Raw genomic sequence first — 13,017 nt, forward strand, 5'->3', positions numbered from 1 at the left:
TGCAGGTTTATTTCTAGGTTCTCTGTTCTGTTCCATTGATCTATATGCCTGTTCTTATGCCAGTACCAGGCTGTTTTGAGTACAATGGCCTTGTAGTATAACATGATATCAGCAAGTGTGATACCACCCACTTTATTTTTCTTTTTCAAGATTGCTGAGGCTATTTGTGTTCTTTTTTGGTTAGATATGAATTTTTGGAATATTTGTTCTATATCTTTGAAGTATGTCCTTGGTATTTTCATAGGAATTGCATTGAATTTATAAATTGCTTTGGGTAATATAGATATTTTAATGATGTTTATTCTTGCTAACCATGAACATGGTATATACTTCCACTTATTTGTATCTTCCTTGATTTCTTTTATCAATGTTTTATAATTCTCCAAGTACAAATCTCTAATATCGTTGGTTAAATTTACTCCTAGGTACTTTTTTTTGTTGCAATAGAGAAGGGGATTTTAATTTCTCTTTCAGATAGATCATTGTTGGTGTATAAAAATGCCTCTGATTTCTGAGTATTAATTTTATATCCTGCCACCTTGCTGAATTCATTTATCAGGTCCAGTAGTTCTTTGAGACTTTAGGATTTTCTATGTACAGTATCATATCATCAGAAAATAATGATAGTTTTACTTCTTCTTTTCCAATTTGGATGCCTTTTATTTCTTCTTCTTGTCTGATTGTTGTGGCTAGGACTTCCAGGACTATGTTGAATAAGAGTGGTGAGAGGGGGCACCCCTGCCTTGTTCCTGATCTTAAGGGGATTGCTTTTAACTTTTGCCCACTGAGTATGATGTTGGCTGTGGGTTTGTCATAGATGGCCTTTATCATGTTGAGGTATGTTCCCTGTATTCCCGCTTTGCTGAGAGTTTTGATCAAATGCTGGATTTTATCAAATGCTTTTTCTGCATCTATTGACATTATCATGTGGTTTTTGTCCTTCCTTTTGTTTATGTGATGAATCACATTGATTGATTTGCAAATATTGTACCAGCCTTGCCTCCCCAGAATAAATCCCATTTGATCATGATGTATTTTTTTCACGTATTGCTGGATCCAGTTTGCTAATATTTTATTGAGAATTTTAGCATCTAAATTCTTCAGGGATATTGGCCTATAGTTTTTTCTTTGTGTTGTCTTTGCCTGTTTTTGGAATCAGAATTATGCTCACCTCATAAAAGGAGCTTGGAAGTCTTCCCTCCTCTTGAATTTTTTGAAATAGCTTGAGAAGGATAGGAATTAGTTCTTCTATGAATGTTTGGTAATATTCGCCTGTGCAGCCATCTGGCCCAGGGCTTTTGTTTGTTGGGAGTTTTTTGATAACTGTTTTGATCTCATTTGTTGTAATCAGTTTATTTAGGTTTTCTGATTCTTCCATATTGATTATAGTTTTCAAGGAATTGGTCTATTTCATCTATGTTGTCTAATATTTTGGCATACAGTTCTTCATAATATAAGGTCTACTGGAAAGTTCTGTCCGTTTCTATCACAAGTTTCGACACGTAAGCACGTTTATTTGGTGCATGTGTGCCTCTTTATTTTTATCACTTAATGTATACATACTGGCGTAGCAAATTAACTAAAACAAAGTTAATTCACATTAGTCTTATGTGTGAAGCCATAGCGTACCCATGGCTACTGATAAAGTTCACTTACGCCACTGTAATTTTTACGAATTTCAACAAGGAAGAAATGCTACAGAAGCATGTCTGTCACATCCACCATATACTCCCAGACTTAGCAGCCTCCGCCTATCACTTGTTTTTGTCCTTACAAAATTTTTTGAAGGGCAAAAAATTCAAAAATGAAGAAGATATCAAACAAGCACTGGTTCAATTTTTCGCATCAAAAGATAAAACATTTTTCAAAAATGGGATATACAAATTGCCCTCACGCTGGCAAGAAATCATTAATAATAATGGCAATTATATTATTTAATAATGTTTATTGATGGTAAGAAAAATTTGTATTTTGTTTTATTCCAAAATTGGACAGAACTTTCCGGTAGACCTTATATTTTCTTACAATCCTTTGTATTTCTGCTGTGTCAGTTGTTCCTTCTCCATTCTCATTTCTAATTTTATTTATTTAAGTCCTGTCTCTTTTCTTCTTGGTGAGTCTGGTTAAAGGTTCATCGATCTTGTTTCCCTCTTCAAAGGACCAGTGCTTGGTTTCATTGATCCTCTGTATTGTTTTTTTAGCCACTATGTCATTTATTTCCGCTCTGAACTTTTTTCTTTTTCCACTCTGATTTTTATTATTTCCTTCCTTCTACTTCCCCTGGGCTTTACTTGCAGTTCTTTTTCTTGTTCTTTTAGTTGCACAGTTAAGTTGTTTATTTGAGGTTTTTCTAGCTTCTTAAGGTATGCCTGTAATGCTATGAACTTCCCTCTCAGGACTGCTTTTGCTGTGTCCCATAAATTTTGAATTGTTGTATGCTCAATTTTATTTGTTTCAAGGAAATTTTTTATTTCTTCCTTGATCTCATTGTTGACCCATTGTTATTTAGTAATATGCTGTTTAGTTTTCAAGTGTTTGAGTGTTTTTCAGTTTACCTACTGTAGTTGATTTTTAGTTTCATGCCATTGTGATCAGAGAAGATGCTTGATATGATTTCAATCTTCTTAAATTTGTTGAGACTCATTTTATGCCCTAACATGTGGTGTATCTTAGAGAATGTACCATGAGCACTTAAAAAGAATCTATATTCTGCTGCTTTAGGGTGAAATGTTCTGAAGATATCTATTAAATCCAGTTGATCTAGTTTTCCCTTAATTCTGCTGTTTCTTTGTTAATCTTCTTTCTTGAGGATCTATCCAGTGATGTTAGTGGGGTATTGAAATCCCCTACTATTATAGTATTGCTGTTGATCTCACCCTTTATGTCCATCAAAGTCTATTTTATATATTTAGGTGCTCCTTTATTAGGCGCATAGATATTTATAATGGTTATCTCTTCCTGTTGGATTGCTCTCTTTATCATTATGTAGTGACCTTCTTTATCCCTTACTATAGTCTTTGTTTTAAAGTCTATTTTTTCAGATATAAGTATTACTACTCCAGTAGTAGTATTTTCATTTCCATTTGTATGAAATATTTTTTTCCATTCTTTTTACTTTCAGTCTATGTGTATCTTTTTTTTTTTTTTTTTTTGTATTTTTCTGAAGCTGGAAACGGGGAGAGATAGTCAGACAGACTTCCGCATGCGCCCGACCAGGATCCACCCGGCACACCCACCAGGGGCAATGCTCTGCCCACCAGGAGGCGATGCTCTGCCCCTCCGGGGCATCGCTCTGTCGCAACCAGAGCCACTCCAGCACCCGGGGCAGAGGCCAAGGAGCCATCCCCAGTGCCCGGGCCATCTTTGCTCCAATGGAGCCTTGGCTGCAGGAGGGGAAGAGACAGAGAGGAAGGAGGGGGTGGAGGTGGAGAAGCAAATGGGCGCTTCTCCTATGTGCCCTGGCCGGGAATCGAACCCGGGCACCAGGCCGACGCTCTACCGCTGAGCCAACTGGCCAGGGCCCTATGTGTATCTTTTGTTTTGAGGTGGGTCTATTGTAGACAGCATATGTACAAGTCTTGCTTTCTTATCCATTCAGCTACCCTATGTCTTTTGATTGGAGTATTTAATCCATTTACATTGAAGGTTATTATTGATATGTAGTTGTTTATTGCCATTTTTTCTTTAAATCTATATTCCTTTTTTTATATATATATATTCATATATATATTCATATATATATATGTGTATATATATATATATATATATATATCCCCCCACTTTGTTCTGTCTACAGCAGGTCCCTTAACATTTCTTGCAGCATTGGTTTGGTTGTGATGAATTCATTGAGTTTTTTTGTCTAGTAAGCTTTTCATTTCTCCTTCAATTTTAAATAATAGTCTTGCTGGATAAATAAATCTTGGTTGTAGGTTCTTGTTCTGCATTACTTTGAATATTTCTTGCCAATCCCTTCTAGCCTCAAGTGTTTCTGTTGAGAAGCTGGATGTCATCTTTATGGGTATTCCTTTGTAGGTGATTGACTGTTTTTCTTTTACAGCTTTTAATATTCTTTCTTTATCTCTTAGCTTAGGTATTTTGATTATGATATGTCTTGGTGTGGGTCTCTTTGGGTTCTTTTTAAATGGGGTTCTCTCTGCTTCTTGAACTTGTGTGACTCTTTCCTACATCAATTTAGGGAAATTTTCAGTTATAATTTCTTCAAAGAGGTTCTCTAGTCCTTGTTCTTTCTCTTCTTCTTCAGGAACTCCTATTATGTGGATATTGTTTTTCTTCATGTTGTCACAGAGCTCTCTTAGAGTTTCCTCAGACTTTTTGAGCCTCTTTTCTTTTTGCTGTTCTGTTTCTGTGCTTTCACGTATCTTGTCCTCTAAGTCGCTGATTCGATCTTCTGCTTCATCCAGCCTGCTTTTAATTCCTTCTAGTGTGGTCTTCATTTCTGATACTGTGTTTGTCATTTCTGTCTGGTTTTTTTCTTTATGATTTCAGTATCCTTTTTGATGCTTTCAATTTCTTTAGGTGCTTATTAAGTCCATCCATTGTAGCTTTGAGATCCTTAAGCATCCTAACAATCATTATTTTATACTCTGCATCCAGTATTTTGATTACTTCCATTTCATCCAAATCTTTTTCTGGGGATTTTTCTTGTTGCTTCATATAGCTTAAGTTTCTCTGTCTTCCCATTGTTTCTGTGTGTGGCTTGCAGGCTTGTTTGAGTTGTGGTCTCCTTAACTAGTAGAGCCACTTTAAAGTCTTAATTTGCCTGCTTTCAGTTTGCTTAACTCAGCAGGGAGCTTGTTTACTGATCTCAGCAGGGGGCTTATTTGAAACTTTATCCAGGAATGTGGTGGGTGTGACCTCTGAGAATCTGAAGGCATGTTCTGACAGTTGCGCTCTGGGGATGGGGCATGTTCTCAGTATCAGAAGGGGGAGGTGTATCTCAGGTCTTCCTGGAAACCTGTTACTGCCCCTCCCCCTTACTTCCTGCTTTCTGCTGTTTTTCACGCTGATTGGAGCCAGAGAGCTTTTTGGAGGTGGGACACCCAGAACCACTTTAGGCTTGTGCTGGGTGGAGGGATCAATCCCTCTCCCAGCTATAGCCACCTCCACACTGGTGAATGAGTCAGCTTCTCAGATCAGCCCAGACACTCTTCTCCCCATCACCGTTTGTCTCGCTCTCCCCACTTTTCTCATGTAAGATGAGTTAGTCCTCAAAGCCCTCCTTTCCCCCTGAGCCCCAGGCAAGTGGCTGTGAGTGATATTTTCTGCCCTGTCCCTTTAAGGCACCCTAGCCATTTCCCACATACAGAACTTTCACTCTTCTCCCCACTCAATGCTGTCCATCTGTCCCCTCCAGTCCCTGGATTTCTGGGCTGGGTCTCCAGTTCTGAAACTGAGGGCCCCCGTCTCTCAGGGTCTCTCTCCTTGTAATGACAGCCCTTCTGGACCCTCAGCCTTAGCCTCCCCTCACTCCTGGGAGCAGGGGAACCCCCATCATGCCCCCACACTCCCTACCAGGATCGATGTGGATTCTTCTGTGCTCCTTGGTTTTTGAGACCTGTTCTTTTAGTCCAAAGTTGGTTTTTCATGATGATTGTTCCTAAAGTAATTTCTAATACAGTTTGGTGGTGGGAGCTGGCAGTTTGTGTGTCTCCCTACTCTGCTGCCATCTTGGAATCCTCGTGAATGGTATACTTTTTAAAAAATTATATTTGCTAGTTGGTAATTGCTGGTTTTGAGACACACTATTGATTTAAAGATTTAAAATTTTTATGATATGACACCTACAAAAGAACTGAGAAGTAGGCCCTGGCCGGTTGGCTCAGCGGTAGAGCGTCGGCCTAGCGTGCGGAGGACCTGGGTTCGATTCCCGGCCAGGGCACACAGGAGAAGCGCCCATTTGCTTCTCCACCCCTCCACGGCGCTTTCCTCTCTGTCTCTCTCTTCCCCTCCCGCAGCCAAGGCTCCATTGGAGCAAAGATGGCCCGGGCGCTGGGGATGGCTCTGTGGCCTCTGCCCCAGGTGCTAGAGTGGCTCTGGTCGCAACATGGCGACGCCCAGGATGGGCAGATTATCGCCCCCTGGTGGGCAGAGCGTCGCCCCTGGTGGGCGTGCCGGGTGGATCCCGGTCGGGCGCATGCGGGAGTCTGTCTGACTGTCTCTCCCCGTTTCCAGCTTCAGAAAAAATGAAAAAAAAAAAAAAAAAGAACTGAGAAGTATATTATTAAGCACATTAGTAAAATGAACACCTATGAGTCCATAAACCCACTTAAATAACTGAACCTACTAATAACAGTGAAGCTTCCTGTGTGTCCCTCCCTGATGGAACCCTATTTCTCCTCTCCAGTAGTAACCACTATCCTAGATTTTGCTTTCAATATAGTTTTATCACATATGTATATGTATTCTTAAACAACATACTGTTTAGTTTTGCTCATTTTTTAAGAAATTTTTTCCATTGATTTGGGAGAGAGATAGGAAGGGAGAGAGAGAGAAGTATCAACTCAATGTTTCACTTAGTTTTGTACTCAATGATTGCTTCTCATATGTGCCCTGACCAGGGGATCGAACCTGCAACCTCTGGCACACTGGGTCAATGCTTTATCCACTCAGCCACCTAGCCAGGACAGTTTTGTTCATTTGTGAACATATTAAGAATGCCATTATATTATAGATGGTCTTTAAGAGGCAATTTTTTTCACTCTACAGTGTGTTTTTGATTGATCTATCTTGAAGCATGTAATTCTTATTAGACTCTTTTATTTTCTTTAGGGATCTTCAGTCATTTTTTCCCCCTCTTAATTTGTTTACATAACTATTTTTCTGCCTTTCTTTTTTTCTAAAAACTTTTAGGACTATATTTTTTCCTCCAAGTACTAGTCTCTTATAGTATTTAATTTTCTACATGTACAATTTTTAAAGCATTTAGTTCTCAGTATTTTTAAATTTTTATTATGATTTTGACTTAACCCAGAAATTATTTCTGAAATGTGTATTTAAATTTACATAATATGCTTTTTAAAATGAACACTTTCTTATTAACTTTAAATTATTCTGTGGTCACAGAATGAGGTCAGTATGAATTCAATCCTTTGAAATTTGTGGAAACAAGTTCTGTGGTCAAGTATGTGGTAAATTTTTGTAAATGTACCCTGTATGCTTAAGAGGAATGTGTATTCTCAATGTTAGGCACAGTATTTTATACATGTCCAATAAAACAAGTTTGTTAATCCTATGTTTTATATCTTCTCTATCTACCAATTTTCTACTTGTTTGACCAATCAATAGTTAGGAAAGTTGTGTTTTAATTACCCATTTCCTCTTATGATTCTACCAATTTTATATATTTTGAGGCTATTTGACATATATATTTAGAATTCTTGTCCTAGTGAACTTTTTGTCTATATCAACTTCTGTGTGTGTGTGTGTGTGTGTGTGTGTGAGAGAGAGAGAGAGAGAGAGACAGAGACAGAGACAGAGAAAGGGACATATAGGGACAGACAGACAGGAACGGAGAGAGATGAGAAGCATTAATCATTAGTTTTTCATTGCAACACCTTAGTTGTTCATTGATTGATTTCTCATATGTGCCTTCACTGGGGGGCTACAGCAGACCGAGTGACCCCTTGCTCAAGCCAACGACCTTGGGTTCAAGCTGGTGAGCCTTGCTCAAACCAGATAAGCCCATGCTCAAGCCGGCAACCTTGGGGTTTTGAACCTGGGTCCTTTGTGTCCCAGTCCAGTGCTCTATCCACTGTGCCACTGCCTGGTGAGGCTGTCTATATCAACTTCTTTATTCTAAATAATTCTTATTGACTTGAAGCCTACCCAGGTTTTCTTTCATGTAATATGTACTTGGTATATATATTTTTCCATACTTTTTTTTTTTTTTATTTTTTTTATTTTTTTAATTTTTATTCATTTTTAGAGAGGAGAGAGAGAGAGGGAGAGAGAGACAGGAGAGAGAGACAGAGAGAGAGAAGGGGGGAGGAGCTGGAAGCATCAACTCCCATATGTGCCTTGACCGGGCAAGCCCAGGGTTTCGAACCGGCGACCTCAGTATTTCCAGGTCGATGCTTTATCCACTGCGCCACCACAGGTCAGGCATATTTTTCCATACTTTTATTTTCAAATGAGTATGTTCTTATGCTTTAATATTTCTTATAAATAAGTTATTAGTTTCTCTTTTTTTAGTTTTATTTTTATAGAAACTAATAATCTCTTAACTGGTGTTTAAATCCATTTATATTTATTGAAATCATGAATATATTTGGACTCTACCATCTTGCTTTGTGGTTTCTTTTTGTCCCTATTTTTCCTTGCTTCTTTTTTTTTTTTTTTGTCCTTTTTAGAGTGACTGCAATATTTATTTGTTCTTTTCTAATACTATTTACATCCTCTATGGCCATGGATGCACAATATTCTAGTTATATTATTCTTGTGGTAATCCTTGAAATCTTAACAATCACTTGTAATATTTTAAAGTCTAGGTAATTTTAACATTCCTCCTGACTGATACAAGAACCAAAACTTACAGTCTATTTTGTCCAGTATTTTGGTTCTATCTTCTTAAATTACCATAAATTAGAAATCATTATTATTATTTTGTATTTTTCTGAAGTTGGAAACGGGAAAGCAGACAGACAGACTCCCGCATGCGCCTGACCAGGATCCACCCAGCACGCCCACCAGGGGGTGATGCTCTGCCCCTCTGGGGCGTCACTCTGTTGCAACCAGAGCCATTCTAGCTTCTGAGGCAGAGGCCACAGAGCCATCCTCAGCTCCCGGGCCAACTTTGCTCCAATGAGCCTTGGCTGAGGGAGGGGAAGAGAGAGACAGAGAGGAAGGAGAGGAGTTGGGGTGGAGAAGCAGATAGGTGCTTCTCCTGTGTGCCCTGGCCAGGAATCGAACCCAGGACTCCTGCATGCCAGGCTGACGCTCTACCACTGAGCCAACCAGCCAGGGCCAGAAATTATTTCTTATATAGACAATGCTTGTTTACATTTACCAACTTGTTTACTCACAACTCATTCTTATATTATTAAGAAACACCCTTTTATCTCTAGTAAGGGTTTTGGTTTTTTTACTTAAAGTTTACCTCATTTGATATTAACATAGCTATAATGTATTTCTTTTGATTGATGTTTACATAATAATACCCATCCCGTCATCAGCCTCTACCTTCCCCTCAGATCACAACAATTTTTTACTTTTTTTTTTTTTGTATTTTTCTGAAGTGAGAAGTGGGAGGCAGAGAGACAGACTTCTGCATGCACCCATCTAGGGTGTTGCTCTGTTGCAACTGGAGCCATTTTATTCTAGCGTTTGAGGCCATGGAGCCATCCTCAGCACCTGGGCCAACTTTGCTCCAATGGAGCCTTGGCTGCGGGAGGGGAAGAGAGAGACAGAAAAGAGAGGGGGGAGGGTGGAGAAGCAGATGGGCACTTCTCCTGTGTGCCCGGGCTGGGAATTGAACCCAGGACTTCCACACGCTGGGCTGATGCTCTACCACTGAGCCAACCTGCCAGGGTCTTACTATCTTATTAATATTCGTTTGTCCAAATTTTTTTTTTATGTGAATAATATAATTTATTTAAAAAGGTACTGATTTAGACAATCTAGAGAATTAAAACAGAATTTGTTTGGACATTTTTGTCTTTGTGTGTATAACCTCTGTCCTATGTAAAGGAAAATGTCTAAGGACTACAAAAAAGACCATCAAATTCTTATAATAAATACCCCAATATGGTAAAATAAAAAGAAAAATGGCAAAGTAGTCAAAATACGTGGAATGTACCATCTGCGTTTGTCCAAATTTTTAATTTTCTTTTGAGTGTTTTTAATTGTTGTCAGGAAGAAGGTTAATCCAAATTATCTAATCTTCTCTTACTGGAAGCATAAGACAGTCACCCCTTCTTTCTTTCTTTCTTTTTTTTTAAGTAGATGAGGGGAGATAGTGACTTCTGCATGCACTCCTCACTGGGATCTACCTAGCAACCCCCACCTGGGGCTGATGCTAGAATCAACCAAGCTATTTTTAGCACCTGAGGCTGCACTTGGGCCAATTGACCTACCCTCAGTGCCCAGGGCCAACACTTGAACCAATTGAGCCAGTAGCTGTGGGAAGGAAGAGGGAAAGAAGGGAGAGTGAGGGGGAAAGAAGCAGGTGGTTGCTTCTCTTGTGTGCTCTGATCAGGAATTGAACCCAGGACATCCATACATCAGGCTAATATTCTTTCCACTGAGCAAACCAGCCAGGGCCAATCATCCTTTCTTTCTTTTCTTTTTTTATTTTTAGTGAGACAGAGAGAGGGACAGATAAGGACAGACAGGAAGGGAGAAAGATGAGAAGCATCAATTCTTCATTGTGGCACCTTAGTTGTTCATTGATGGCTTTCTTATATGTGCCTTGACTGGGAGCCTCCATCCAAGCCAGTGACCCCTTGCTCAAGCCAACAACCTTGGGCTTAAGCCAGCAACCTTGGTCTTTAAGACAGTGACCTTTGGGCTCAAGCCAGTGACCATGGGGTCACATCTATGATCCCACACTCAAGCCAGCAACCCTGTGCTCAAGCTTGTGAGCCTGTGTTCAAGCTGGCAACCTTGGAGTTTCGAATCTGGGTCCTCAGCATTTCAGGCTGATGCCCTATCCACTGCACCTCTGCCTGTTCTGGCAGTGATCATTTATTTCTTAAGAATATTTAATATGCTCATATAGTAGACTGTCTCCAGTAAGGCTCCCAAGATCCCTGCCTCCTGGTATTTCCATATTTGTTTAGTCCTGTCCCATATTATGCCAGAGTTAGTCTGTATGTTTATTAGAATTTGGCAAATTCTGTCTTATGCTTAAGATGTCTTCACTTCCAAGATTAGATTATAAATGATTGCTGTTTCTCTCTTGGCCACTCGTTTTGGCAAAGGGATCATTTGTTCTGAGGAGGGTGCCCTGTGAGCAGCCCTATGGAAAATTCCACGTGGCAAGGAATTGAAGCCTCCTGTCAACAACCATGTAGTGAGCTCAGAAGTGGGCCCTCCAGTCAAGTCTTCAGATAATGTCCCCCAGCCAACTGTTTGAGCAAGACTTCTTGAGAAACATTAGGTCAAAATCACCTAGCCTAAGCCACTCCAGATAGATTCCTGACCCTCAAAAACTGTGTGAGATAATAAATGTTTATGATTTTAGGATGATTTGTTATGCAGCAATAGATAGCCAATATAACTTATTTTAAATTATTTGCCATCTGAGCCAATAATTGTACTTTGCCCTTTATTAGTTGTTCAGTTTTCTTGTGTGTTCACACTCCCCCAGGGCATGATCCATTTCAGCTGGTGATGTGTATCTGAAGGGAGGGGCTGACTTCTAAGGCTTAGCTTGAGCCTCTTCTGATAAGCTCAGGCTGACTCCATTATGCTTCAGATAGACAGTCTTTGGTGTTTAAATCTGTTCCTCCTCCAGGTAACTGTTTTTAAGGACTGTTTGACTTAGTTACCATCTCCTGGTTCTTGGTTTATAAAAAGGGGTAGGGACAAAAGGGAGCATGAAAAGGCCAGACTGTCTGCTTATACCACCCAGTCCAAGTGCAGATATTGCTGATATTATCCTGCTGTCCCCAGCAGAGCCTGGGCTGTTTGCTGTTCTTCTGATAGCAGGTAACCATTCCTACAGATCAATGTGTAAGAAGAAAAGGGCACTACCAAAAAACTGTCTTTGGTGCCAGCTTTTGCTGTGCCTTATAACCACCTTCTGTTGTGCCAGGAGTTTTACTTGGTTGGAGGTTTTATGTCTGACAAACATCAAATTTTTTTGTGTGGTTTTTATGATTATCCCTAGGGTTGGGTTTAAGAGAAAAAAACTGATATTCTACAGGAACCAAAATGTCTCACTCATTCTTTTATTTTCCCTTTCCTTTTTTTTTAACTTGTTAAATTTAATTTAATTTTATTTTTTTACAGAGACAGAGAGTCAGAGAGAGGGATAGATAGGGACAGACAGGAACACAGAAAGATGAGAAGCATTAATCATTAGTTTTTCATTGCAACAACTTAGTTGTTCATTGATTGCTTTCTCATATGTGCCTTGACTTGGGGGCTACAGCAGACTGAGTAACCCCTTGCTCGAGCCAGCGACCTTGGGCCCAAGCTGGTGAGCTTTTGCTCAAACCAGATGAGCCCAAGCTCAAGCTGGTGACCTCGGGGTCTTGAACTTGGGTTCTCCACATCCCAGTCCGACGCTCTATCTACTGCACCACCGCCTGGTCAGGCTAACTTGTTAAATTTTTATTTCCCCAGTTCTGTCTTCTCCTTGCATTTAGTAGTATTAAATAGGTATTCAAAAGTGCTTTTTAAATGAAATTTTAAAAAAGAGAAAGAAACAGATCCTCTCAATTAACTAAAATACCTGCTTATGGTCTTCAGGAAAATTTAATAAGAATTTACCATCATTTAAACCCAACTCACCTGAAATGGCTTCAGGAATGTTTCCTCCATTGCCAGTCTGCCATACTCAGTGAAAAGCTAGAAGGAAAATTACACACACACACGCACAAAGAAAACTTCAGTATCTGCAGTGTTACTTTTTGGCTTTCTTCCATTAATATTTTTTCCCAAGCTGTAAGATAATACTGTATTATTTAGATTACAATAAACATTTTAAGGAATTATTAGGTAAAACAGTACAGTAATGAGATATTTTAATATTAGGGACATAAAGTACATTTTAAAAATAAAGTTTCCATGTTAAAGCTAACATCTTTTATATCTGGAATATAGGACAATTTTTGGTAGGGAAGATAGGGAGAAAGAAACATATTAAAATGACCTTTCAAAGAAGAACTTGCAAAATAGACCAGTGAGCAATATATAAGGTCTACCAGAAAGTTCTGTCCGTTTTTGGAATAAAACAAAGTACAAATTTTTCTTACCGTCAATAAACTTTATTAAATAATATAATTGCCATTATTATTAATGATTTCTTGCCAGCGCGAGGGCAATTTGTATATC

General features: G+C 39.2%; 1 protein-coding gene across 3 annotated transcripts in view; it reads right to left on the minus strand.

Annotated features, from left to right (window-relative positions):
• ATL1 (atlastin GTPase 1) overlaps positions 1–13,017 on the minus strand; it is an 80,053-nt gene that overhangs the window by 25,351 nt on the left and 41,685 nt on the right. For all 3 annotated transcript variants that reach the window (XM_066272098.1, XM_066272095.1, XM_066272097.1), the window contains one exon: positions 12,475–12,531. In XM_066272098.1, the coding sequence (XP_066128195.1) occupies positions 12,475–12,531 (57 nt within the window). The remainder of the gene's footprint in view (positions 1–12,474; positions 12,532–13,017) is intronic.

Source organism: Saccopteryx bilineata, chromosome 4 (genome assembly GCF_036850765.1).
Source record: "Saccopteryx bilineata isolate mSacBil1 chromosome 4, mSacBil1_pri_phased_curated, whole genome shotgun sequence".
Lineage (NCBI taxonomy): Eukaryota > Metazoa > Chordata > Mammalia > Chiroptera > Emballonuridae > Saccopteryx > Saccopteryx bilineata.